The sequence below is a fragment of the Aegilops tauschii genome, chromosome 6, assembly GCF_002575655.3.
Source record: "Aegilops tauschii subsp. strangulata cultivar AL8/78 chromosome 6, Aet v6.0, whole genome shotgun sequence".
Taxonomy (NCBI): domain Eukaryota; kingdom Viridiplantae; phylum Streptophyta; class Magnoliopsida; order Poales; family Poaceae; genus Aegilops; species Aegilops tauschii.
Genome location: NC_053040.3, coordinates 11,083,554 through 11,106,699, shown reverse-complemented (window position 1 = coordinate 11,106,699; position 23,146 = coordinate 11,083,554). Strand labels below are relative to the sequence as shown.

The 23,146-nt window shown below is 44.2% G+C and overlaps 3 protein-coding genes and 1 pseudogene across 3 annotated transcripts; 2 read left to right on the top strand and 2 right to left on the bottom strand.

Moving 5' to 3' along the window:
• The first annotated feature begins 4,538 nt into the window (after positions 1 to 4,538).
• On the top strand, positions 4,539 to 5,157 carry LOC141025677 (ubiquitin-ribosomal protein eL40z fusion protein-like). Its single transcript, XM_073501590.1, has 3 exons — positions 4,539 to 4,751; positions 4,846 to 5,040; positions 5,128 to 5,157. Exons 1-3 carry the CDS (start codon positions 4,539 to 4,541, stop codon positions 5,155 to 5,157), a joined length of 438 nt encoding a protein of 145 aa, XP_073357691.1.
• On the bottom strand, positions 5,077 to 8,400 carry LOC120966052 (uncharacterized). Its single transcript, XM_073500811.1, has 2 exons — positions 6,696 to 8,400; positions 5,077 to 5,479 (listed from the first exon to the last, which is right to left on the bottom strand). The coding sequence occupies exons 1-2, from the start codon at positions 8,129 to 8,131 to the stop codon at positions 5,467 to 5,469; spliced, it is 1,449 nt and encodes a 482-aa protein (XP_073356912.1). The 5' UTR covers positions 8,132 to 8,400; the 3' UTR covers positions 5,077 to 5,466.
• Positions 8,401 to 10,184: 1,784 nt separating this feature from the next.
• On the bottom strand, positions 10,185 to 12,993 carry LOC120966051 (uncharacterized). The gene is made up of 2 exons (XM_040391619.3): positions 11,488 to 12,993; positions 10,185 to 10,430 (listed from the first exon to the last, which is right to left on the bottom strand). The coding sequence occupies exon 1, from the start codon at positions 12,781 to 12,783 to the stop codon at positions 12,031 to 12,033; it is 753 nt and encodes a 250-aa protein (XP_040247553.2). The 5' UTR covers positions 12,784 to 12,993; the 3' UTR covers positions 10,185 to 10,430; positions 11,488 to 12,030.
• Positions 12,994 to 16,525: 3,532 nt separating this feature from the next.
• Positions 16,526 to 22,324, top strand: LOC109762856 (probable disease resistance RPP8-like protein 4; annotated as a pseudogene).
• The last annotated feature ends 822 nt before the right edge of the window (positions 22,325 to 23,146 follow it).

The following is a 23,146-nucleotide window of genomic DNA, read 5'->3' as shown; positions in this document are numbered from 1 at the left end:
ATTCTCACTTCAGAAGATTTTACCGTCTCTAATTTCCAAATGCCCCATGCTGTCCTTAGGGTTTACCTGGTGTTATGCCTTTTGAGTGAGTGCGTGTGTGTGCGTTGGTGGCATGGCCACTCTCTTGTTTCTTGTATAGTTTTCTCTTTTAATACAAAAATATGCTTCCATGATCTCCGTATAGAAAGTTACTTTTAAATTCTCCTTTATAACCTCTCCTTTTTTTTGTGAAATTCTCTTTCATGTCCTGAAAGGCTTAGAAAAACGAGAGGCCTCTTCTCCTCAGAGGGCAGATACAGTTCCACGAATAAAAACAAAAGGGCAGCCCCAAAAGAGGTGGGTGCAAAGTTTCTTCTTGCTGGCAATTTAAAGGAGCGCAAGTGTTGCTCTCAAGGTTTTTCCTTGTGCTCCCTCCGATCCATATTATTTGTCGCAACTTTAGTATAAAATAGTAATAAAACTGCAACAAGTAATATAGATCGAGGGAGTAGCAAATTTTGGGTATTCAATCTGTCATGTAAAAGAAGCTTCAAGAAGACTTCATGGTTTGGTTGACAGGAGCCTTTCCAAATCCATGAAAAATGGGGTGGTGCAATTTTAAAACAAATGATTACTTTGTAGGCTTTGACCAATGAAAAAGAAAAGATTATTTCCCAAATATAGCTTGAACCATCCGGATAGGATGTTGATCTTGACCAGCCACCTGTGAGGTAAGATCTTCCATCACAGTAAACTATTGGTAAGCTTGTTGTTGAGGCAGATGAAAAAGGTATTCTAAAAATTATGATGCACTTGGTGGACAGTTGCATTTATATTTTATTTAGCAAAATATATACTTGGTCTGGAAACAGATGATGTTAAGATGTGCAAACCAGTCGCAAAAAGGGCAGGTATGGAACCAATAATCCCATATTTGCTTTCCACCTAAAAGGACCTTCTGGATGGCTACCCGGGATGCTGCCATTAGTATTGACTAGCACAGTGCACTACTCAAAAATTCGTCGTTCACAAGTTCTTTTGTATTTGCTGAGTATGAGAACACGGGATCACGGCAAAAGATCAGTAAGCCGAGTGTGGCTCTGGGCAAAGCGCAGCACACGTGTTTGCCGAGCGTCTACTGCAAAGGGCTCGGCAAATAAATAACACTCAATTTATTTGATGTATGTCAAGAACCTTTCCTATTAGTACAATGCCTGTGCGTTGCCACGGGCTCTTGAAATAGTTTGCAAGAGTTATATAAAGATAATGCATGTTAAATTTCACACGTACGGACAATATAACACAGACACAATTATTTAATAATTAAAGTACATTTTTGCAATGTAAATTGCCAAAAAGAAAAATTAACGGCATGTCCATGTAACAAACTTAATGGAGTTCCAACTAAACATCTATTATAAAATTATTAATATCTAGGTTATACGCTTAAGAAATTCTTTCACAATATACGGAAAGTTGTCTTTAGCTTCATTCCCACGATGTTTTAGCAAGTATAATAAAAACTGCTTTCTCAACTCATATCCATCCTGCACAAACAATATATGTAGTTAGTATGAAAATAAGTAACGGACAATACTCACCGCGCTAACCGGCTTGACCCGTTCCACCAGAGCATAAAATGAATCATCGCTAATCATAATTCCCATTAACATCAACCAGTATTCTTGGTGTTTATTACTGTTAGTCAACTGGCATTTCAAGTTTCATTACTGCCTGAAATGAAGGTTATCACTCTAAAATAGCATGGTCATATTAGTGACCGTGCAAACTTCAAGATTTAAAGCCGATAAGCAGCCCTTCAAATTGGAAAGGGTGCACGTGCAACGCACGTAAGTTTAGGAATTTCTTCATCATTTTGATTATCTAAATCAATTGTTTTCATAATAATAACATGTTATGTTTAACAAGAATTGGTCTAAACTGAAATTTTATAACAACCCAAAGTCCAATTTCAGCAAACAGCCTCCTCGCTAGCAAGATGTGTCAGCACCATCCAATCGCCATCTCGCAACTGTCATCCTGGTGGTTTGGATTTCTGAATATGTTTGTCTCTTTCCTGCCGCACGCAACACTTTATCTCCATGTCACGCCGAATCTTCTTTTTGGGTTATCAACACAGATAGGATGTTCAAAACAATGCCATCGTAATCAACATGGGCAAAACATAGCAAAAAATAAGGACATGCTATTGTTCTACGCGAGACAATAAGCAACTTCAGCATCCAGTGTCCCATCATCTACCATGAAGATTGGGAACTCCGTCGTTCCAAGATATGCTTCAATATTTCAATATTTCAAGATTGGGAACTCATTGCATGTAACTTTTTTCTTGCTTGTTAGCATAAACCCAGACATTGTCACCCCACAACAGAAAACATTAAGGTTTCAAAACAAAAGAAAACATTTGAACAAAAGAAAGTTAACGTATAGCAGATCTCAACCCATCTTACATCGCAAACTGTTAACCCCAATATTTCCTGATCTGAATGGGGGAATTAAGGTTGGATTTTGTCTCTGACGAATCAGATTTCTGGACATTGTCAACATCAAGATTCCATCACATGGTTTCATAACAATCAACCTGTACATGGATCTCTGATTAAATTCTAGCCACTACCATGAAGCTCCCGGTCAGCAAGAGTTGTATTTTTTCTGTTTAAGCGGGCACCTAGTTTTTCTAATACATGGATGTAATTCTCCCCATGTTGCTCAAAAGAAGCATGATGCCCCTGGGTTCCTGAACCTTGACCCAACGCCACCCATTTATTTGTGACAATTTATGCCCAAATTTATCTCAAACAAAAGGTATGCCCAGATCTGTAACACAAGCAGCTGAACAATTAAAAAATATAAATATCCTAGCCTTCTTTTTCATACGACTCATGAGATTCTACAGCAACAAAAATGATTTTACATTGTTTTTCACACACACATGAACCAGAGCTGCTAGGCAGCAATATTCCACCATTTGACAATAACTATAACGATAAAGAATGACTACCAGACCATATCCTTTATTACATAATGGAATACTAATGTGCAAACAAATGCCACCATTGCTCCTGAAGTATTCATATCATCGAGTAAGAATGGTTGCATGTTTATCACCTTTTCCAATCCAATGAAACTGATGTTATAACGCATTACACATGCTATGAAAGAAATTGATGAGAACAATATTACATTTGCTCTTACTGCAAATCAACACCAACAAATCTATAATAGGTTAATGCATAAAGCAAGTGAATTTGAAAAAGAAACCAGAACCTTATTAAGTGATCCTAATTCCATGCGAAGTTGCGTAGGAAAAATAGAAGTGGAGGATCAAGGTGGATTCCAAATAATAGTAATATAATACTCCTTCAAGGGAAAAAAATGAAATCTACTGGGTACAAGCATTTTGAATAATAAACAAAATTAAGATCTAACTATATACGTGCAATACATGTTTCTAAAATTCAAAGTATGTATGAATATATGTAAATAAAAGTTTTGCTTAGGTCATAATTTTTCATACTTCACAAACATCTTATCCTGTCAAATCATTGGTGCACATCCCCATTGTGCAGGATTTTTTTGAAACTTCCTATCTCCACTTACATCATGGATAGCATACAGCAAAAGTTAATTAAAATTCAATAGACTTCTATGAGATGACATGAGTGACGATCGGTGCAGGTTTATGGCATTGATCATGTCCTGCACCATCTCCCCTCTGGCCAAGGCCCACACGCACCTTGCCAAGGAGCATTCAAGCAAAGTGTGGCGCCATGAATCCGTGCATCCGCAAGGTGAGCAGTTTGGTGTGTCAGACATGTTCCTAAGCTCAAGAACATCAAAAGATGGGATTGAGTGTTGAGCCACGCCGCCACAGGAGCGCCATTCGATATCGCTGACGGCACTGCTGCTATGTTGTAGCCTCGGCGGCGTGCGGCTCTTCGTCCGAGTGTGGACTCGGCTACGCGTTGCCCTTCGGCTGCGCCGGTAGCCTTGAGGTGTCATGGTTTGGTCTCGGTGGATTGAAGCTTTTCGTCAACGGTGGTGCTTCTCGTGCATTGTGCCTCTCATTGGTTGGTTGACGAAGGAAGTTGAAGGCCCTCCCCGAGGAGATTGTATCGTTGAGTCTTAGTTTGCTGACCTTTGTCTCCCATTTTCTGTTATTTCTTCTGTAATCCTCTTGTCTCTTGTCTCCGTAATCTCTGTAATTTCCTGCCTCTGACAGTTTCTCTTAATAAAAAAAAAGTGTTGAGCCATGTGCCATAAGAATATTCACGACTTTGATGGAACCGGGGAACCCCACAGATTTTGTCCATTCTTTAGCTGGTGAGAGATGATCAGAAGATCCTGCATTATGGAATAACCAACCCTCCTGGGTCAGCCTTATGTTGATCAACATCCGACATGCAGAACGCACCGTGAAACATCCATTTCCTCTCATAGGCCGGTCCAGGCCTGTACAGACAGCCCAATCCACGCACACAGCCAGAACAACCACCGGTCCACCGCCGTCATCATCTGGCAGCAGCCGCCACGGCGAGATGCCGCAGATCTTGGTCAAAAGGGTGACCCACACCAGGAAAACGTTCACCGTGGAGCTGGAGAAGGGCGGCGACACCACCGTTGATGAGGTCAAGTCGAAGATCCACGACGCGCCGGCCGAGCAGCGCCTCATCATCGCCGGCAAGCAGAGGTCTGACGGCCAGACCCTCGCAGACTGCGGCGTCACGTTCGACGTTTTGTGGGAGCGCGACGTCAGCATCGCCGCACGAGCGGGGAGGACGAGCATCCGCGAGGAATAACTTATTATCTTTTGTAAGATGATGATGTATCCGTATTGTTTTCCAGATAGATGATGTACCCATCTGGATTCGTTTAGTGTCAGAGTGTCTTCTTCTCCTTACTAGAAGCCTCGCGCGCTGGCTACAACAGAAGCAACAGCCAAGGAACTTCTTCTGCATTACCAAGCACAGCGGTAATGCCAGTACCGATGGATCCATCAAACCATGTCCATATGGTCTGTCCGTCTGTGACAACAGCCAGGTAAGTAATGCATGCAGCAAAATGCAGACATTGTAGTTCAGAGAATGCATGTGCTGACATTATAGTTGAGAGAATGCATTTGTTCAGAGAAGCATGCAGCAAAATTCAGAAAACTGAATTCCTACCTGCGAAGCACGTTTTAATCTGGATGACAAGTAGCACGTCAAGGCAGGCAGCTGCTTCTTTTACCCCCCAAACAAATGAAAATACCGCAGTGAACTAGTAGCTCTTTAGGTGTATTCAATTCAGGTAAGGACAAGAAAAAGTAGCAAACCCAGTGTACTGCATTACTTGAGCCTAAGGATAAAAGATGGACCAGTTGATTGATGCAGCTCAGCTCATCCTTTTGATGGCGCCCTAGTTTATCACTGACATCTGTAGATAACACCCAGCAGCTCCCTAGCTCATAACTGATACGCCTGTTCTTCACATGGCACCTCTGTTCCAAATGAAAAGGATAAAAAAAAGAACAAGGATCGATTAGAAGGGAGGTAACCATGTAACACATGATCAAGAAAATCGACAAAACAAGTAGTAGTAGTACGACAGCAACAAGTTCCAAATGCTATGTGCCACTTTTTCTAGGATACGTCAAAGCTTGACGTATCGAGATCATAGATACTCAATGATACAATTGCTCACGCAATTCAGATTAAATGCTCTGCTATCCCAAACCGGCATAAAGTTTCCTTGTATGGCATGGACAGTGAACCAAACACAGGTCATGGAAGGCAAGGTCACCAAAGTGCCGTGTTTTCAGACTGGAGTATACCCTTGGCGTGCAGGACGAAAGTATCTTTATTATGATATTATCTGAATCGCTAAACATGCAGCAGCACAAGTGTCCCAGCGTAAACTACATGATCCAGAGTTAAGCTCTATGTGAACAGTATCATGCTTAACGATGGAGAAATCGACAGCTGATTATGATTACGTATCACAATACATTGTATCAGAAACAAGTACTAAAAATCTCATACAGAGTAACTCAAGTCAAGGTTCACAGTTCAAAGGCAGCTTACTCGTGATGGCTGACGGAAGTTCAGATGATGTATTAAGTATGACTGACAAATGGATATGCGAGAAATAAACTTTCATTCTTCCAATTTCTAGTCCCTCCCTCTCTAATTTACCTTAAATATCCACATTCGCATACTAACTCACTGGCCAGTACCCACATGGATGGGACACCATCATTATTCAATTCAACACCCGAAAGTTTCTCCTCCATAGTAACCCAAATAAACAACTTCAGTCATGAGTTGTGAGTAGTGACTACATGATTTTTTTTGTAGTGTTTATAAATCATCTTATCGGTATTAAAAGCATCTCGAAGGGTGCCTAAGTAGTATTACTAAAATATCCTAGAATAATCAATCACATACGTAACACTATTCCAAAATTATACTGAACAGTACGATGGTTGATGAACCATAAACAGAAGCAATGGAAGATTGCCAGTGTGGCAGTGCCAATTGTTTGCACAACCAATCGATTATGATGATGCACCAAAGCTAAAAATTTCAGCTTTAAAGCACATGGCAAAACAAAGCAGCAACATATATAGAAAAGGAGATTAACATTATGCACATTGCAAAGCTTTGTAACCTCCACAAAAGCAATATGCAGACCATATAAAGGCGCAAAAGGCAAACCTTGCAGGACCATCCTTGGGTGCAGGAAATGCTGGAGGCCAGATCATCATAACAGGATAGATATCGCCCAAATATCCACCCTCTTCTGTCACCTCATAGACTTTACGCAGTGTCCTGCACTTGACATCCAAGTGGAGGGCGCATCGACCCATCTCCAAGAACACAACCTCAGCATTGTCCCCCACACTTTTTATTCGGAGAGAAGCATTGGAACCTAACATACTCAGACTAGCTAACATCTCACGCAAACAAATGGTGTCCACTAGCAACCAGTCGCCTTCCTTGTGGAGCCATAGGCGAATTTGAAGCTCCTTGACATGGATAAGGTATACACCAGCGGCATCAGCACGTGCCAAGCTGGTACTTCGCTCGCCAATGCCGCCACGATCCACCCCTTGTGGGAGCTGAATTTCGGAGAAACTCAAGGACGTCAAATCCAAGACAGTAATTTCGCTCCGGTCAACTGCAATATAGATCTTATTGTCGACAAGCACGGGTCCTTCATCCGGCCGACGACTAAGATAGAGCTTGCCATCTACGGGCAAATTACCATGCGTGCACCAAACACCATCCTTCAACATATATACTTGTACCTCATCTTCCCTCTCCCTGGTATACGGCACCAACATGTACAAGTAAGACAAGCCGCCTTCTCCTTCTTTGGTGAGGATTTCTTCCTGGTATGCGTGAACGGAACTGTGGATTTTGGGGCGTGGGCGTGCTGGAACAAAGGTCATGCCTTTCTCAGGGAATAGCAGCCTGTGCACGCCAAGTCTAGAACTGCCTTCGATCATGCGGTGCTGGATGAGTAGACTGCCGTTCCGGCAGCCAATGACGCGGGTCGATCTTACGTCGTCCCTCCGGTAGCTACCCAGGCTGGAGCTTACGCGGCGGACCACCGCGCCGAGCTCCGGAGGCAGAGGCAGCATCGGCACAAAGCGCTCGGCGGTCGGCCACGCAAACCTGCCCTGCTCAATGACGTGGAGGCCGAGGAGGCGGGGAGGGTGGAGCTCACGGAAACGGCGGAGGAACTTGCGGTCGGATGCGTGGTGGAGCCAGCGCCTGCAGACGGCGGCGGCGCGGACGAGCGTGGTGGGGAGGCCGACGCGGATGAGGATCTCGGCGAGGAGGTTGTCGTCGTCGAGCACCTTGGATACCGCCGCCGCCGTCGCCGGCGGTGTCTCGCCCTCCATTATGTCGGCGCAGACGAGCATGGTAGGGAAGCCCACGCGGAGGAGGGTCTCGGCGGCGAGTAATTCGTCGTCGTCGAGCACCTTGGATGGCGGCTGCGGCAGATCAAACTCCATGGCCGGAGTTGGGGTTTCGGTAGGGTTTGGGAAAGGGGATCGAGCCAGGCTGGGCAGCTGGCGCACGAAGGAAGAAATAGCCAGCCAATTCATTGTCTTGCTGGGCCTGGGCTGCCATTTAAGGCCCATCAATGCGCTAGCAGGTACTGCATTATTTTATATACTGAAAAAATACTTGGAAAAAAAAAGAGGAACTGCTGCAATGAACTATAACTGTTATACATCATCCTGAAATTTTACTTGCAAAAAGTTACGTCCTGAAATTTGGTTAAAGATAATGTTTGAGAAAAGCATGTCTTTTTGTGTTTGATGATTGTTGGAAACCACTTGTAACATCTATCGACGCTCGATTCACGCAGGTCGAAAATTCAGACCAAAAGAAACCGTCGAATAGAGGCCCAACAAATTTCTTTGGATGTGTGAAAACACATATGTCAAACCAAGAAAAGACCGGCACAAAACCGGGTTAGGGTTACAGCAGGTGATGGGAGCTAGGGGGAGGCCGCCACCTTGAAGCAGGGTCTCTATAGAGGCGCCGACAGTCCCTGTACATTGCATAAAAGATGGGCATGATCATGGGGCAGCTGAGCAATAGACATCTTTAAAGAGCACCATCGGCTCCAGAATGCCCAGTAGGCAAAAGCTATCTATTGAGTAAGATTGTCGCTGCTTTGATCCACTTACTCTGCATTTTTAGGAGTGATATTAGCAAAGAGTCAGATTACCAACCGTATAATTCAAAGCTATAAGCATGTGACAATGATGGAGGATCGTTGGTCATGGTCTTCTTGTCCATGATTTCTTTCTCCTAGTAGTGGTTTGTATCTTCTTCTTCCTCAAGGTGCAGTTGCACTCCACATGCAACCTCTATGCACCTCATGTCCCAGCCATCACGGGCGGCAACATGGGACCGTTATGTATTCATCACACGCTCGCCCGTTGCAACTTGGAACAATATGTTATGTGAGTAGACTACATTGCAACGAATGTGACCGATCAAATGACAACAACTAGCAATTGTTAAGGCAATTTTTTCAGAATTGATAGAACAGAAAATCAAGTTGATGGTTGTGAAGAGGTTTGGGTAAATTAAGGAGCATCACCTAACTATCTCTGAAAAATCCGTGCACTCTTGCTTGCAGCGATCTATCGTCGAAGTGCATTCTTGCTTGCAAAGATCCATTGCCAAATAGCACAAATCCCACGCATAACATTATCAGCATGTCTTCAGTAGTGCCAGCACTGAAGTATCGATGGTACCATGTGTGTAGGTGATCGTTTCATTTTTAACAAGAGCCAGGTTAAGGAACGCATTCAGCAAAATTCGACAACTGAATTCCTTCCTGTGAAGCGTGTTTTGAAGTGGATGGCAAGAAGCAGCTCCCAAAGAAAAGGAAATAAGGCTCTGAGCTAACTCTTTTTAGGAGTCTCCCAATCAAGCAAGGGGGGGAAATTAACAAACCCAGTGTACACTGTCCTGCTTAAGCCTGAAAAGATAAAAGATGGCCTCTGTAAGGTCCTTTGATGATCTTCTTACCCTTGATTCTGGTTGCAACTAGCAAAAGAGAAGTCTGTTGTGTTGTAGGTTTCCACTGAAAACCTGAAGCTAGCATGTCACGTGACCAATACACCTCGCCGGCGGCAATACATGTACATCGCGCTCATATCCCGATGAATGTGATCAATCAAATAGCAACTAGTAATGGTTAAGGTAAATCTTTCAGAATTAACTGAACAAAAATTCAATTTGATGGCTCCGAAGAGTGGTGGGTAAATTAACGAGTGGCTGTCATCAGCACTAACTATGTCTCAAGATTTCATACACTCTTGCTTTTAGTTAAGTGTTCATATGTCGAATAACATGAATCTGCGCATAACAATGGTAGCAGGTTTGTTCAGGAGCATGTCTTCTGAACTAAACGAGACCAAGCAAGTATACATCAGTAGCGCCAACACTGAAGGATCGATGGAACCATTTTTGTACATGATCGTTTCATTCTTTTGACAGAGACCTCCTACATATAGTTTGTGCAACAGCCAGGCAAGCATGCAAACAGCAAAATTCAGACATGGTGTTCAGTTAGTTCAGAGAAAGCATGCATGCAGCAAAATTCAGTCAACTGAACTCTTTCCTGGTAAGGCTTAAGTGGATGACAAGTAACACGTCGAGGCAGGCAGCGACTTCTACTCTCCGAGAAAATAAAACAATTCATTGCACTAGATCTTTTGGAGTCTCCAAACCAAGTACGGAGAAGAAACTAAGCAACCAAATGTACTGCCTTTTACTTAAGCCTGAAGGATAAAACATGGAAAGGCGTTCAGTACTACTGGTGCTCATCTTTGATTGCACCCGCCAAAGCTTAGCACTGACATATGTACATACCATCCAGCAACTCCCAGTTATAGGCCTGTTCTTCACATGGCATCTCTGTTCCATAAAAAAGGAGAAATAAAACAAGGATCAGTTCGGACGAAGGTAACTAACTATGCACCAGACGATCTAGAAAATTGACAAAACAAGTAGTAGAACGACGTCAGCCAAATGTTATGCGGCACTCAATGATATAATTGCTCAATCAATGCAGATTCAGTGCTCTGCTATCACAAACCAACATATTTTTCTTCCTTGTATATGGTCCGAACAGTGAAGCTGGTCATGGAAGGTAAAGGCCACCCAAGTACCATGTTTTCAGACTGGAGTATATACTTGCGATGCAGGACCGGAGTATCTTGATTATGATAGTACCCGACTCAGAGAAAACATGCACTAACAAAAGTGTACCGGTATAAACTACACAAACCAGAGTTAAGCTCTGTGTGAGCAGTAGCATGCTTCATCATAGAGAAATGGAAAACTGATTTATATCTAAATAACATTCTATAAAAAACAATTATGGACAATCTCACACAAAATAACTCGACTTCATACAAATGTATTATGACTATGAGAAGTGGAGATGACAGAAACGAACTTCCATACTTCCAATTGGTAACCCATCGCTCTCTAAATTCCCTTTCGATATCCACATTGTCATTCTCAACCCAGTTGACCATTAACCCACATGTGTCGGACACCATCATCCTACCGTACAAAACTCCCCCCTCTATGGTAATCCAAAAAACAACTACAATTCAAACGACATTAAAAAAGAGTAGAGTATCATCTTATGGGTACAAAAAGCATCTCAAATGGTGCTGGACTAGTGTATCTAAAATGGCCACCATTCCACAGTTTATACTAAATAGTGGAAAGGTCGATGAACCATTAACAAAAGCCTTGGAGGATTATGAGTGTGGCAATGCAAACTGTTTCCATAACTAATCTATTATGATGGTGCATTGATCTAAGCTACAAATTTCAACTGTAAGGCACATGGCAAAACAAAGCAGCAGCATAGAAAACAAGATTAACACAATGCACATGCAAAGCTTTGCAACCTCAACAAAAGCAGTACGAAAATGATCCAAGGGAGCAAAAGGCAAACCTTGCAGTTGCAGGATCATCCTTGAGCGCAGGGAACGTTGGAGGCCATATCATCATAAAAGGATGTATATCACCCAAATATCGATCCTCTTTAGTCACCTCATACACTTTATGCAGTGTCCTGCACCTGATATCCAGGTAGAGTGCGTATTGCGACATCATCTCCAGCAACACAAACTCGGCATTGTCCCCCACCTGCTTTATCTGGAGAGAAGCATTGCCATCCAGCATACTCAAACCAGCTAACATGTCACGCAAGCAAATGTTGTCCACTAACAACCAGTCACCCCCCTTGTGGAGCCAGATACGAAGTTCAAGCACTTTGACATTGATAAGGTATACACCAGCTGAATCATCTGCCCGTGACAAGATGGTGTTTCTCGCGACATGCTCGACCCCTTGTGGGAGCTGAATCGTTGAGAATGTCGAGGCCGTCAAATCCAAGACAACAACATCGCCCTTAGCGGCCGGCATATACATCTTATTTTTTACGAGCACGGATTCCAGATCCGGCCGCGGAGGAGGGATCTGGCCTATGGTCAAGTTATGCATAACCCAGACACCACCTTGCAACATATAGACATAGGCCGTGCGTGTGTTTCCTGTCCACGGTAGACTGCATCGACACATAGAAGTAGGACACACCGTCGCCTTCTTCCTTGGAGAGGATTCCGGAGTATGTGTAGGAGCTTCCGAACCGGAGTCGGGGGAATGGGAACCCCGGTAAGACGACGTTGCCCCTCTGGGGGCACAGCAGGCTGTGCGCCCGGAGTGTCGACCGGGTCTGGTCGTGGTCGTGGCGCTCGTGCCTCATGAGCAGACTGCCATTCCGGCAGTCCATGATGGAGCTCGGCGCGCCGTGTTCTCTCATGTAGGCGCCCAGGCTGGAGGCCGCGCGGCGGACCACCGCAGCGAGCTCCGGCGGCTGAGGCGGCACCGGCACGAACCGCGGGACGGTCGGCGCCGCCGAACAGTCCACCTCGACGACGTAGAACCCGAGGAGGCGGCGCGGGTGCCGCTCGCGGAACCGGCGGAGGAGGTCGCGGCGGGAGGCGCGGTGGAGCCAGCGCCTGCAGACGGCGGCGGCGCGGACGAGCGCGGTGGGGAGGCCGACGCGGAGGAGGATCTCGGCGAGGAGGTCGTCGTCGTCGAACACCTTGGATACGGACGGCGGCGGCGGCGGCGGAGTCGACTCTCCGTCAATTTTGGCGGCGCAGAGGAGGATCTCGGCGAGGATTCCGTGGTCGTCGAGCACCTTGGATGCCGCCGGCGGCGGCTGCGGCAGACCGCCCTCCATTTCGGCCGGAGTTGGGGTTCCGGTGGGGTTTGGGAAAGGGGATCGAGAATGCTCAGGCTGGGCAGGAGGTGCATTGGTGCAATGATATATCGAATGAATGAAATTGATCTACTTCCCATAACAATAGTGAGATAATACTACAAACTCGTAATCATCAGGACTACTAATGCCACATTAGGAAAATAGAGCACACGTGAATTTTGAGGTGGCTAATCTTGAATTTGATCTATTGAGGCCTCTAGATCGAATCTTGCCTACTCTCTGCCCTTTTCTCTATGCAAGCTTCATAAGCGGTTGTGTAAACTGTTGTATGAATAGAAAGACTCCATGAGGTATGACTTTTTTGGATTAGTTTGAATTGCTTACCACATATGTCACGTGGTTCCATGAGTTATGACTTGGTTGAAAGGCTGGTGGGGGCGGCATCTGGCCACACATGGTCACGTGCACCATGGGGTTTCCTATCCGCGGCATTTTCATATTTGACGCTCTCCGTATCAAACTGTCGAGGTAATGCACAAAACGATGACACTAAGAGAACAACTTGGCTGGCCCATCTGAGATAGCTAATGAGTAGATCATATTTTATTTTGGGAACCTTCTGGAATGTTCCAGCGTTGGTTTCTACTAGATTTGGGAACCATCGAGAAGGTTCCTAAACCATTTTTTGGACTGGCCGTTTGTTTCTTTTAATTTTTTCTTTTATTTTTTTGTTTTAATTTTTTCCTTTTCCTTTTCCTATTTCTTTTTTTTGTTTCTTTTCTTTATGTTATTGTTCAATATTTCACAACTTTTCAAAAAAAATTGCAGGATTTTCAAAAAAATATTCCCATTTCAAAAATTGTTGGCAAATTTTATAAAAATGTTAATGTTTTCCAATTTGTTTGTGAATTTCAAAACATGTTCTCGTTTCGACATTTGTGCGCAATTTCCAAAAACATTTCATGTTTTCAATTTTTGTTTGGGAGTTTTAAAAAATGGTCCCATTTCAAAAATAGTTCACAAATTTCAAATAAGGTTCGTGTTTCAAATTTTGTTCGGGAGTTTGAAAAAAAATTCATGTTTTCAAATTTTGTTCAGGAAATTGAATTTTTTTCTAGTATTCCAAACATGTTCATGCATCCAAAAATTATTGTGGAATTTGGAAATGTTCCAGTTTTTGAGAAAATGTTCGCATTTTCAGTTTTTTCTGCAAAGTTTAATTTTTTTCCCGTTTCCAAAAATTGTTTGCATTTTTCAAAATGTTTGAGTTCTTTAAAATTGTATTCACAGTTTTTAAAAGTATTCTTGGTTTCATAAAACATTCACATTTTTTTCAGAATAATGTTTTTAGTTCAGAATTTAAAAAAACGTTTGGATCTACGATCTGTTTGTTTTAGAAAGTATGCTTGTATTCAAATCATGACATAATACAAAGTTTTTAACCCGAACAAGCACACCCTAACACACACATAAATAACCAGAATAACAAAGAGCACACTAAAACAACCAGCCAAACATGAAGACCTCCGGAGCTCTATGTCATCATCCCTGAACCTTGCGAGGAGGCCCCTACAACACAGTAATCTGCATTCCGGCCCAAGCAGGTCCTCATCCTCAACCATGGCATAATCATCGCCATGCTGCTTCCCCACTTCTTTGCTCTGGCGCAAAAAAGACAAGGACACACATGTGCATCCAACACGCCTGCACTAGCCTTCGCCATCTGTGGCTTTGAGTACCGCTATATGTGCCCCTTCTAGATGGAAGAGAACTAGGATCCGGTTCGGCGTCGTGCCCGGGCCAACCGCCCGGGCAAAGCAGGACATCCCTCTAGCAGCAGCACAAAGAAGGATGAAGAAACACAGCAAGAAATCATACCGACGAGGAAGAAGGATCTTCGTCTCCACACAGCCACCGCCCATTTGAGGACCAAACCGACAAGTGTCGATCGACCTCCAGACACCATAGCCCGTGACCTCAACGAGATCCGGGGATCCCCCACTCCGCTGGCTCCTAGACGAAGGCTAGAGCCCCTCTGACAGCGAATGGAGCCCGGAGAAACTTATTCGGACACGCCGCCACTTCAACGTCCTCGGCAACGACTCCCTCAACCCTAACCCTACCGAGAACACACCGGACGCACAGATCTGAGGTTCCCCTCCCTCCCACCGCCGGAGCGACTGGCAGAGGGAGAGGGAACCAGCGGCGGCGCTGGCGGCACACAAAGGGATCTTAAGGTTTTGTGCTCTGTTGAACACAAGATAGATCGTGGATGTGCCGAGCGGTGGCAACCTACCATGCACAACTCTTCCTCACTGCCGATGGCGCCCGTGGATATGCCGACTTTGTGGTCGTAGTGGCGAGGCGTGACCTTGGCCAAACTGGCGATGTCCTCCTTGTTGTCGCTCTTGCCGAACACCCCGTCCGCCGTCTGATAGAGGCTGTACCGCCAGCGGTCGTGGTGGAGCGGTAGGAGTAAAGCCGCATCTTTTTCTCCGCCATGCCCACGTCCGGTGTGACGGCCGTGCCAGCGGCGAGTTGCTCCTCTCCGCGCATGCGCTCGTCATGGAGACGGGGCTTGTAGGCCTGGTCTGCCTGCGCCTGCTGGAACCGGGCCTCTCGCTCCTCCCGCACCATGTCTGTGTAGTGGAAACGGGCCACGCCGATGGCAAAGCGGACATGCACCGGCGAGGAGGGTGGTGCCAGCTCGTCCTCGGTCACGTCCCCCATTGGGACGTCGTCGGTCTCCGTCTGCCTGCTCGCCTGCCAGCCGGCAACAATGGTGGCCATCTCCTTTCTTCTGCTCGGATGAGAGGCTATCCTAGAGGGCTTTGGAGCGTGAGAGGCCATGGTGGGCATGGTGCGGAGATGATAAAGGGACTAAGGGAGGATGACTGCGGCTATGCCCGGGATTGGAGTTTATATAGCAGGCGGATGGCAATAGGCCACGATGGTGTGGTTAATGGTGGGTGGCAAACGGATGGATGTCTGGCGCCGGAGTAGGTTCGTCGGTAACCGCATATCATTAATGTAGGGCGACGGACCATCGGGATGTCATTTGAACGCGGAGCAGTCGTGTGCAGCAGAAAGCGGCGCGGGCGGCGCTCTCTTGACCGGTGCGCCGCTTCAATGCCGGCAACAGTGAGAGGTCGTGTACGCTATGGCCTGGCATGAATGCGGCATTGACGCTCTGGAGCGGCGCTATCCATTTAAGGAAGAAAACAGGCGCTGGCGAGGGAGGGGGTTAATGTTGGGTCAGGGCAGTCAGAAGCAGACACGACAGCGGTCCGGACGCCCGCCAAGCCCCACTAGTTTGACTCTGGTTTGTGGAAAAGTGCGACCGGACGCCGAGCAGACGATACAGGATCACGTTGGATGACAAAACACGTTCGGACTGTGTGGTACTAACGATTGCGGGTGGTTTGAGAATCGACGTTGAAGATGCCTAAATTTATTTTTTGTGAAATTCTAAAATGAATTAATTAATACATAATAGACACAATTAAACTTCAAAATAAATATTTATAAGTTTACAACGTATCAGGGATTGAATTGCATTGACTCTCCCCCGCAAAAAAAAATTGCCTTGACTCAAAATGAACCATGTAGGCATAGTTGTACATTTCGTAGTGCATCGTTATAACTCAAAGATGGAAGGGTTGCTACTCCCCCACGTGGATCGAGCCAATCGAGGACTGAATTTCTAATTTGGGGGTACAATGAATCGAATGAAGCGTTCGGTCATACTCCAAGATGGGAGATGAAGAAGCTCAGGGCCAAGGTGAAGGACGTAAGCAACAAGAACCTTTGCTACCGCCTCATCAGCGAGAGCTCAGGCCCCAAGCCTACCGCGGTAGAGGAGCAGGCCAGCATTGCCACTGCGGCAATGTTTGCAGCTGTGGAATACGATTCATCATCAAAGGTGGACCTCCACCAGCTGATTACTAGCTACAATGAGGACCTTAGGGTGATCGCTCTATGGGGAACTAGTGGTGATCTCGGGAAGATGTCCGCCATCCAGGAAGTTTATGATGACCCAATGCTACTACAAAGGTTTGGAATCCATGCTTGGATCAGGTTGTTGCATCCATTCAATCCACAAGAGTTCATCAGTAGTTTGGTAAGACAATTTTGTGAAAATTCCCATCATGAGGTTGGAAAGCCATCCTTCAATTCACAAGAGTTCCTCGAGAACTTGGTAAGGCTATGTTATGAAAATTCCCATGATGAGGTTGAAAAGCCAGAGCAAGAAACAAGTGTTGGGGTTGTTCTTGCCAAGACGGAGAAGATGGATCAAAGTGATTTAGTCCAGTGTGTTTAATGCGCAGTTGTGTAAGAATAGCTACCTTGTTATCATAAATGACCTGTCCACAATCGAAGAGTGGCATTGCATTAAGAAGTACCTTCCTGACAACAAGAAACAAAGTATAAATGTTTCTACGTAGCAAGTTGAAATTGGAAGCTTGTGCACAGAGAAACCATGCCAAATTTCCGAGTTCAAGCAATTGTCTTGTGATCAGACTATTTATTCGTTCCACAAGACAGTGAATATGTTTCCCTGTCTTTATTTCTTTTATAAATATGTTTCTTTTTGTCTATGGATGTTTGATCCTTCTTTCCATTTCGTGTTTCATTGCACAATTCAAAGGAGCGGGTCAACCTGGGCAGTGGTAGTGTGGCAATGTTTGACACCAACAAATCAAGGCTTTCAGGTGTGGAGAATGATAAATTAAAGGTGGGACTCGCCCAGATGATCGAAATTCAATCTTGAATTACAAGTTGAAGGGCTATATTTGTGTTGTTTGTTCAGTAGTTTGTCTCTTTTATCCTCACACACGCACACACACACACACACACACACTGAAATTTTACCTAGTAAAATTTGATACCCTAAACATCTGTGTATGAGTTAGCTACCTGCTAATCCTGATGCTCAAAGCTATTTATCAAACTTCAAAATTTTGAGGGAAGTTAACTGAGACATGTCAAGACATCTCAGATGAATCTATGTGAATTGGAAGCGTGGACTTGAACAAACCTCAGTATTGGAAAAGACATGCATGTAGTCTAGCTATGGAAACGTGTGGAGCAAAAGTGCATAAATTCTTATACATCTGTTTTTTTTGGCTCAGGCTATACATGCATCATGTTCTCTGCCGAGCCCATTACCGACTCAAACAATGTTACTAGTACTGAGAAAAAACACACCAATGCTCATCAATGAAATACATGAGGAAGATAAAGTACCTAACAGTGAAGGTGAAGAAAAAGTTACCAACTCAACTGCTAGAAAGAAGTTTGATCGCAGCAGGACACTAGCACTAGCTGATGAAGTGCTCTGCGGGCAAGAAACAGAGAAATCTATTATTTTTAAATTAGTTGGCAAACCAAACAACAATCAAGGTTTTATGGTCATCTTAGTCTAGGGAAGTGTGTGTGTGTGTGTGGGGGGGGGGGGGGGGGGGGGGGGGGGAGCCAGGAGCTTGATGGTTGGAAGTGTGCTTGGGTCAATGCATTGCGTCCTTTCAAACCTGAAGTACTCCTTATAGATTTGGCTATGCAGCTTTAGAATTCTATTCAAGAAGATCCTACTGGAGCAAGAAAAACTGAAACACAAAAGAAAGTCATAGCACAAATGAAACTTAAAGAGTCGAAGGAGGAGTTAGTTCGGGTGCTAAAAGCAAAAAAAGTGCCTTATTGTTCTTGATGATATATTGTTGACTTATGAATGGCAGTTGGTCAAATCGTGTTTGGATAATGCATGCGCGAAGGGTCATAATCACCACAAGAGAGAAAAAATATTGCCAGACACTGTTCAAGAGAAAAAGACAAGAATATGTACTGTCTTGGAGGTCTAAAAAATGATGATGCACTTGACCTCTTCATAAAGAAGGTATTTCCGTAACTAGTACCCTTTCATATGGTTTTGCTTCACGTTATGTTAGTTTTGCCTCATGTAAGATCATATTTGTATGCTTGTCTTTTTTCTCAGTTCAGAATATTGAAGTATAAGAGATGATGTCTTCTTTGAAAATATTTTAAACTTCCAGTATATTCGAAATATTAGATCTAGGAAAAGGCATACCATTAGATCTGGACCAGCTTGCTCAATTCCAGAAATTTTTCATGGAGTGTACGTGTGACTGGGATCCAGTCTTGGACACTGTGTGCGGTGCCTCCTGACGTGCGACGTGTTGGGGCCTCCGTGGGGGTGGTAGGCTGGCACTTGCCATGTGCCTGTGGATGTTGTAGGGAGTATGCTGGTGATGTTGATGTAGATTTGGGCGGAGGTCAAGGCAACAACAAGGATGTTGTTGCACCCATGTGAGACACAACTCGCGACACTCTGGATCTGTGGGCCATCGTTTAGATCGCAGGTGCGCGGTGGTGTCCACAGTGTGTAGGTGTTGCTGCTTTGCATGACAATAATGGATATGGAAAGTATATGATTTCTCATCCGGATATGATTTCCGATCCGGATCGAGAAGGAACTTACATTATGTCGTCCTGGCGACGTGTCTCGGATATCTATTTATTGTTGATGTGTGAGTGTGTCGGCGGTGCATGGACGACGACCATGCTTTGGTTAGCATGCGTTGTCTGCATCATGAGGTGGTGGGTGGACAACATATGGTGAGTCAGGAGCTATTGTGATAGATGTAGGGTGCGGCCTCGTGCGGTGGTGTGACATCCTGGTTGTCGTCCGTGATTGGTGGTTCATCATATTTATGCTTTGGGTGTGTCTTGTGTGGTCATCTTGGGCCTACCGGTTCCTCCCCGTCATTGTGTGGGTCACGCTGTATTTGTCCTACTTGGTGGAAGGAGGATACAGCTAGCTCAGTCTGGCAAAGACGCCTCTGTCAATAGTGTGAGATGATTCGCTGCCATTGATAGGCCACACCTCATCTCTCAAGTTGGGGCGCCACATCTCTGCCTTTCTAATATGGCATAGACCAGCATCTATGCACTCAACAGACAGTTTGGCTGGTCTATGCCATATTGTTTGTGGAGTGTGTTGTAACGAGAGCCCAGTGATTTGTTAGCTGTTGTCCTTCGTGCTGGTGTTTGGTTGTAATGGCATAGTTTTAGGCCTGTAATTTATTCTTTTATATCAATGCAACAAGACGCAAATCTTTTGAGCTTTATTGGGAAAAATAGTTTCTCTAAAAAATTACAGTTTGTCTCCTATGCAAAAACATTTGAAGAGCTAAAGTAGCAATTTTGTGCCCTCAATTTTTTTCAACATGCCAAATTTTTTGTTGAGATTGTAATCAGGTAGGTCCTTGGAGGAAACCGTTCACATTCTTTCTTGCTCTGGGAGCATTGTTGTAATTTGCCTCCTCGAGTCAGTGGTAGTACCAAGGACCGATACTTGTTATCAATAGATGTTGGTGCATATTTGAATTGTCACAGTCATGCTTCTAGGTGCACATTCGAATAGTAGCAGTATCTAGGATCACAAAGTTCACTTCACATGAATGAACTTACCCTTAGGCATTTCTATGTAATAGTAACAAAATAGGAATTCGAACAAAAGAGTTAAATCGAACTGGGTGAGAAAATTATCATAGCAAACTTACACTTAGGGTCAGGACTCTGGCTTCTAGAAGCCACAAGTTGAAGCTAGGACAAACAAGTTCATATTCTTAATTTAACAACAATGATTTTTTATACAAATAGTTAACTTTGTCAAATTATGTTGGTTGCATATTGGGAAAAATGATTTAGCCGCAGCTATGATGCAGCAAGCAAGAGTTACCACGCAAAAATGTGATGGCCTTCCGCTTGCAATATTGACTATCGGTGGATTCCTAGCTACTAAGCCAAAAACTGTTATTGAATGGAGAAAGATGAATGACTGTATTAGCACTGAATTGGAGATAAATCATGAACTTAGGACAATAAAGACAGTTCTTATGAGGAGCTATGATTGTTTACCATACCATCTCAAGTATGCTTTCCTATACTTGTCCATATTTCAAGAAGACCATAGAATTAGGTGGGGTCGCTTGGTGAGGCGGTGGATTGCCGAAGGTTCCTCAAGGGATATATGCATGGCATACTGCACCCAGACTTTTTCAGGAGTACTTTGATGACCTCCTAGATAGGAGTATGATATTACCAGGGGAAGGGATAGACCATTGCAGTCAGAAAATTAATTATTGCCAACTTCGTGATATGATCTGTGAAATATGCGATCTCAAAGGCTAGGGAGGAAAACCTTGTTTTAATGCTGGAGGAAGGTTGTTGTTTAAGCGAGACACAAGGTGTAATACGCCATCTTGTGATAGGCAGCAACTGGAAAAGGGATAAAGATGTGCTGGAGAGCATGATAGACTTGTCACACGTATGGTCATTGATAGTGTTTGGAGAGTGGAGATCCTTTTTCATCTCTGACAATATGAGTTTCCTCTGAATACTTGAATTAGAAGACACATCAGGGTTAAGAAATCATCATCTTGATATAATTGGGCAGCAACATCACCCTTAAGTGCCTTTTTGTTCGAGGATGTGAGAACATTTCATGCCTCCCTAATTCTTTGCAGAATTCAAGCCACCTTGAAAGACTGGATGTTAGAGGTACAAATGTTGTGATTTTCCTACAACAATCACCAATCTTCCGAAGCTGTAGCACCTTCGTGGAAGTGATCTTTTCTTCCGAAGCTGTAGCACCTTTGAATAGGCATGATTTATTCAATCTATACCGCTTCTGTAAGGGGCGTCTAGAAAAGGTTTTCCTTCGCAGAGGGATTGGTAAATCGAAGGTCGTTCTTACACTAGGTTTTGTCAAAATTTCTGGGAGAAATGGAAATGCCACTCTGAAAGAGCTTGGAGAGCTTACTCAGCTGCGTAAGCTGGAAGTGGCTGGTATCAGCGGCAGAAACAGCAAGGAGTTGTGGTCTGCCATTGCTGGCCGCAATCAACTTCAATCTTTGCACGTTTAAGCGAATCATCCGCGACAAGAGGTTCATGAGTTAGATGGTTGTTTGGGTAAATTTAAGTCCCTTCTTACACAATGTTTTGTCAATATTTCTGGGAGAAATATTGAAGGCCCTAGTGTAAGAAGGGTTGGTTGCTACCAAGCAGCCTTAAGAGCCTCACTCTGGAAGGTAAACTAGTCAGGGAAAAAGAATGGATCCATAATCTTCAGGATCTCTCCAAGTTGGTGTTGATGAGAAGCGCACTTGAGCAAGATGATGATGCCATACAAGCCCCTGGGGTGCTCCCAAATCTTGCAGTTCTATGCGTGAGTATTTATTCGTTCAATGGGGCGCAGTTCCATTTCCATAGCTCATCTTTCCCAAGTTTCATGGTGTTGGAGCTCCGTGGAGTATACAGCCTCCGATCAGTGTTGTTTGAAGAAGGTCCAATTCCTAAGCTCAAGTTGCTAGAAGTTTATTGGTGCGAGGGGCTGAATGGTTTCTCCGGCCTGCCAGCAGTTAGGTGCCTCAATGAAATTCGGTCGAGTACTCGAATCCTCAAAACAAGTTTGAAGGAAGAGGTGGAGAGGGAGGTAGCGGATCATAGGATGCATGTCAGGGCGAATATTGTTAACTAAACTTGTGTGTATATCTCACAACATGTCTCCATCGGATACTAAACATTTGTGTAACCTCAATTGTTTGCCTCTCTGGCACCAGCAATGCTGACATTTGCAAAGAGTGCTCCTTAATTATTGATTTCGAAAAAAAATCCAGATTAAAAACAAATATTGTTAACTAAACTTGCGTGTATATCTCACAACATGTCACTTCTAAATATGTGACCTTTGCAAAGAGTGCTCCTTAATTAATTGAAAATTCATCTAGATTAAAAACAAATGTGTATAGGGGCGAAACTATTGGATCTTGCAAAAATGGGATTCAACGCAATATATAGTACTATGCTTACGGGCAAAGCATAGACGTGGGCTGGTGCTCACATTGTAGGCTGTGGCCCAGGTCGGTTGGTAGGCGGGGCAGTGGCAGGGCAGGCCAAGTGCTGGGCCATGGTGAGGCTTTGTGGCCCACGGGGTTCGAGTCAGCCTGCGTCATAGATATAACTTTCTGTTTTCTGAGCTAGTTGTTTATATATATAACTAGAGATATTATGTGCTATTAACATTATCCTACAATACAGATCACAGAATATTAGCACCTTGATAAACTCTTGGGTGTTGGAGATAAATTCACTGACATCATGTATAAAACGTTTGTACAAACAAATTAAGTTATGTACATATAGCACCATGAATTCTGTCTTTCAAGATTTCCAATTACCATAAATGTCACTTTTGTTTGGATGTAGGGAAGTCTAATAAAAAAGAACAACTCTATAATCAGAATCTGAAATCTGTTATTTGACAGTTCCAACTTTCATCTAACTGCAAAAGTAGAACCAA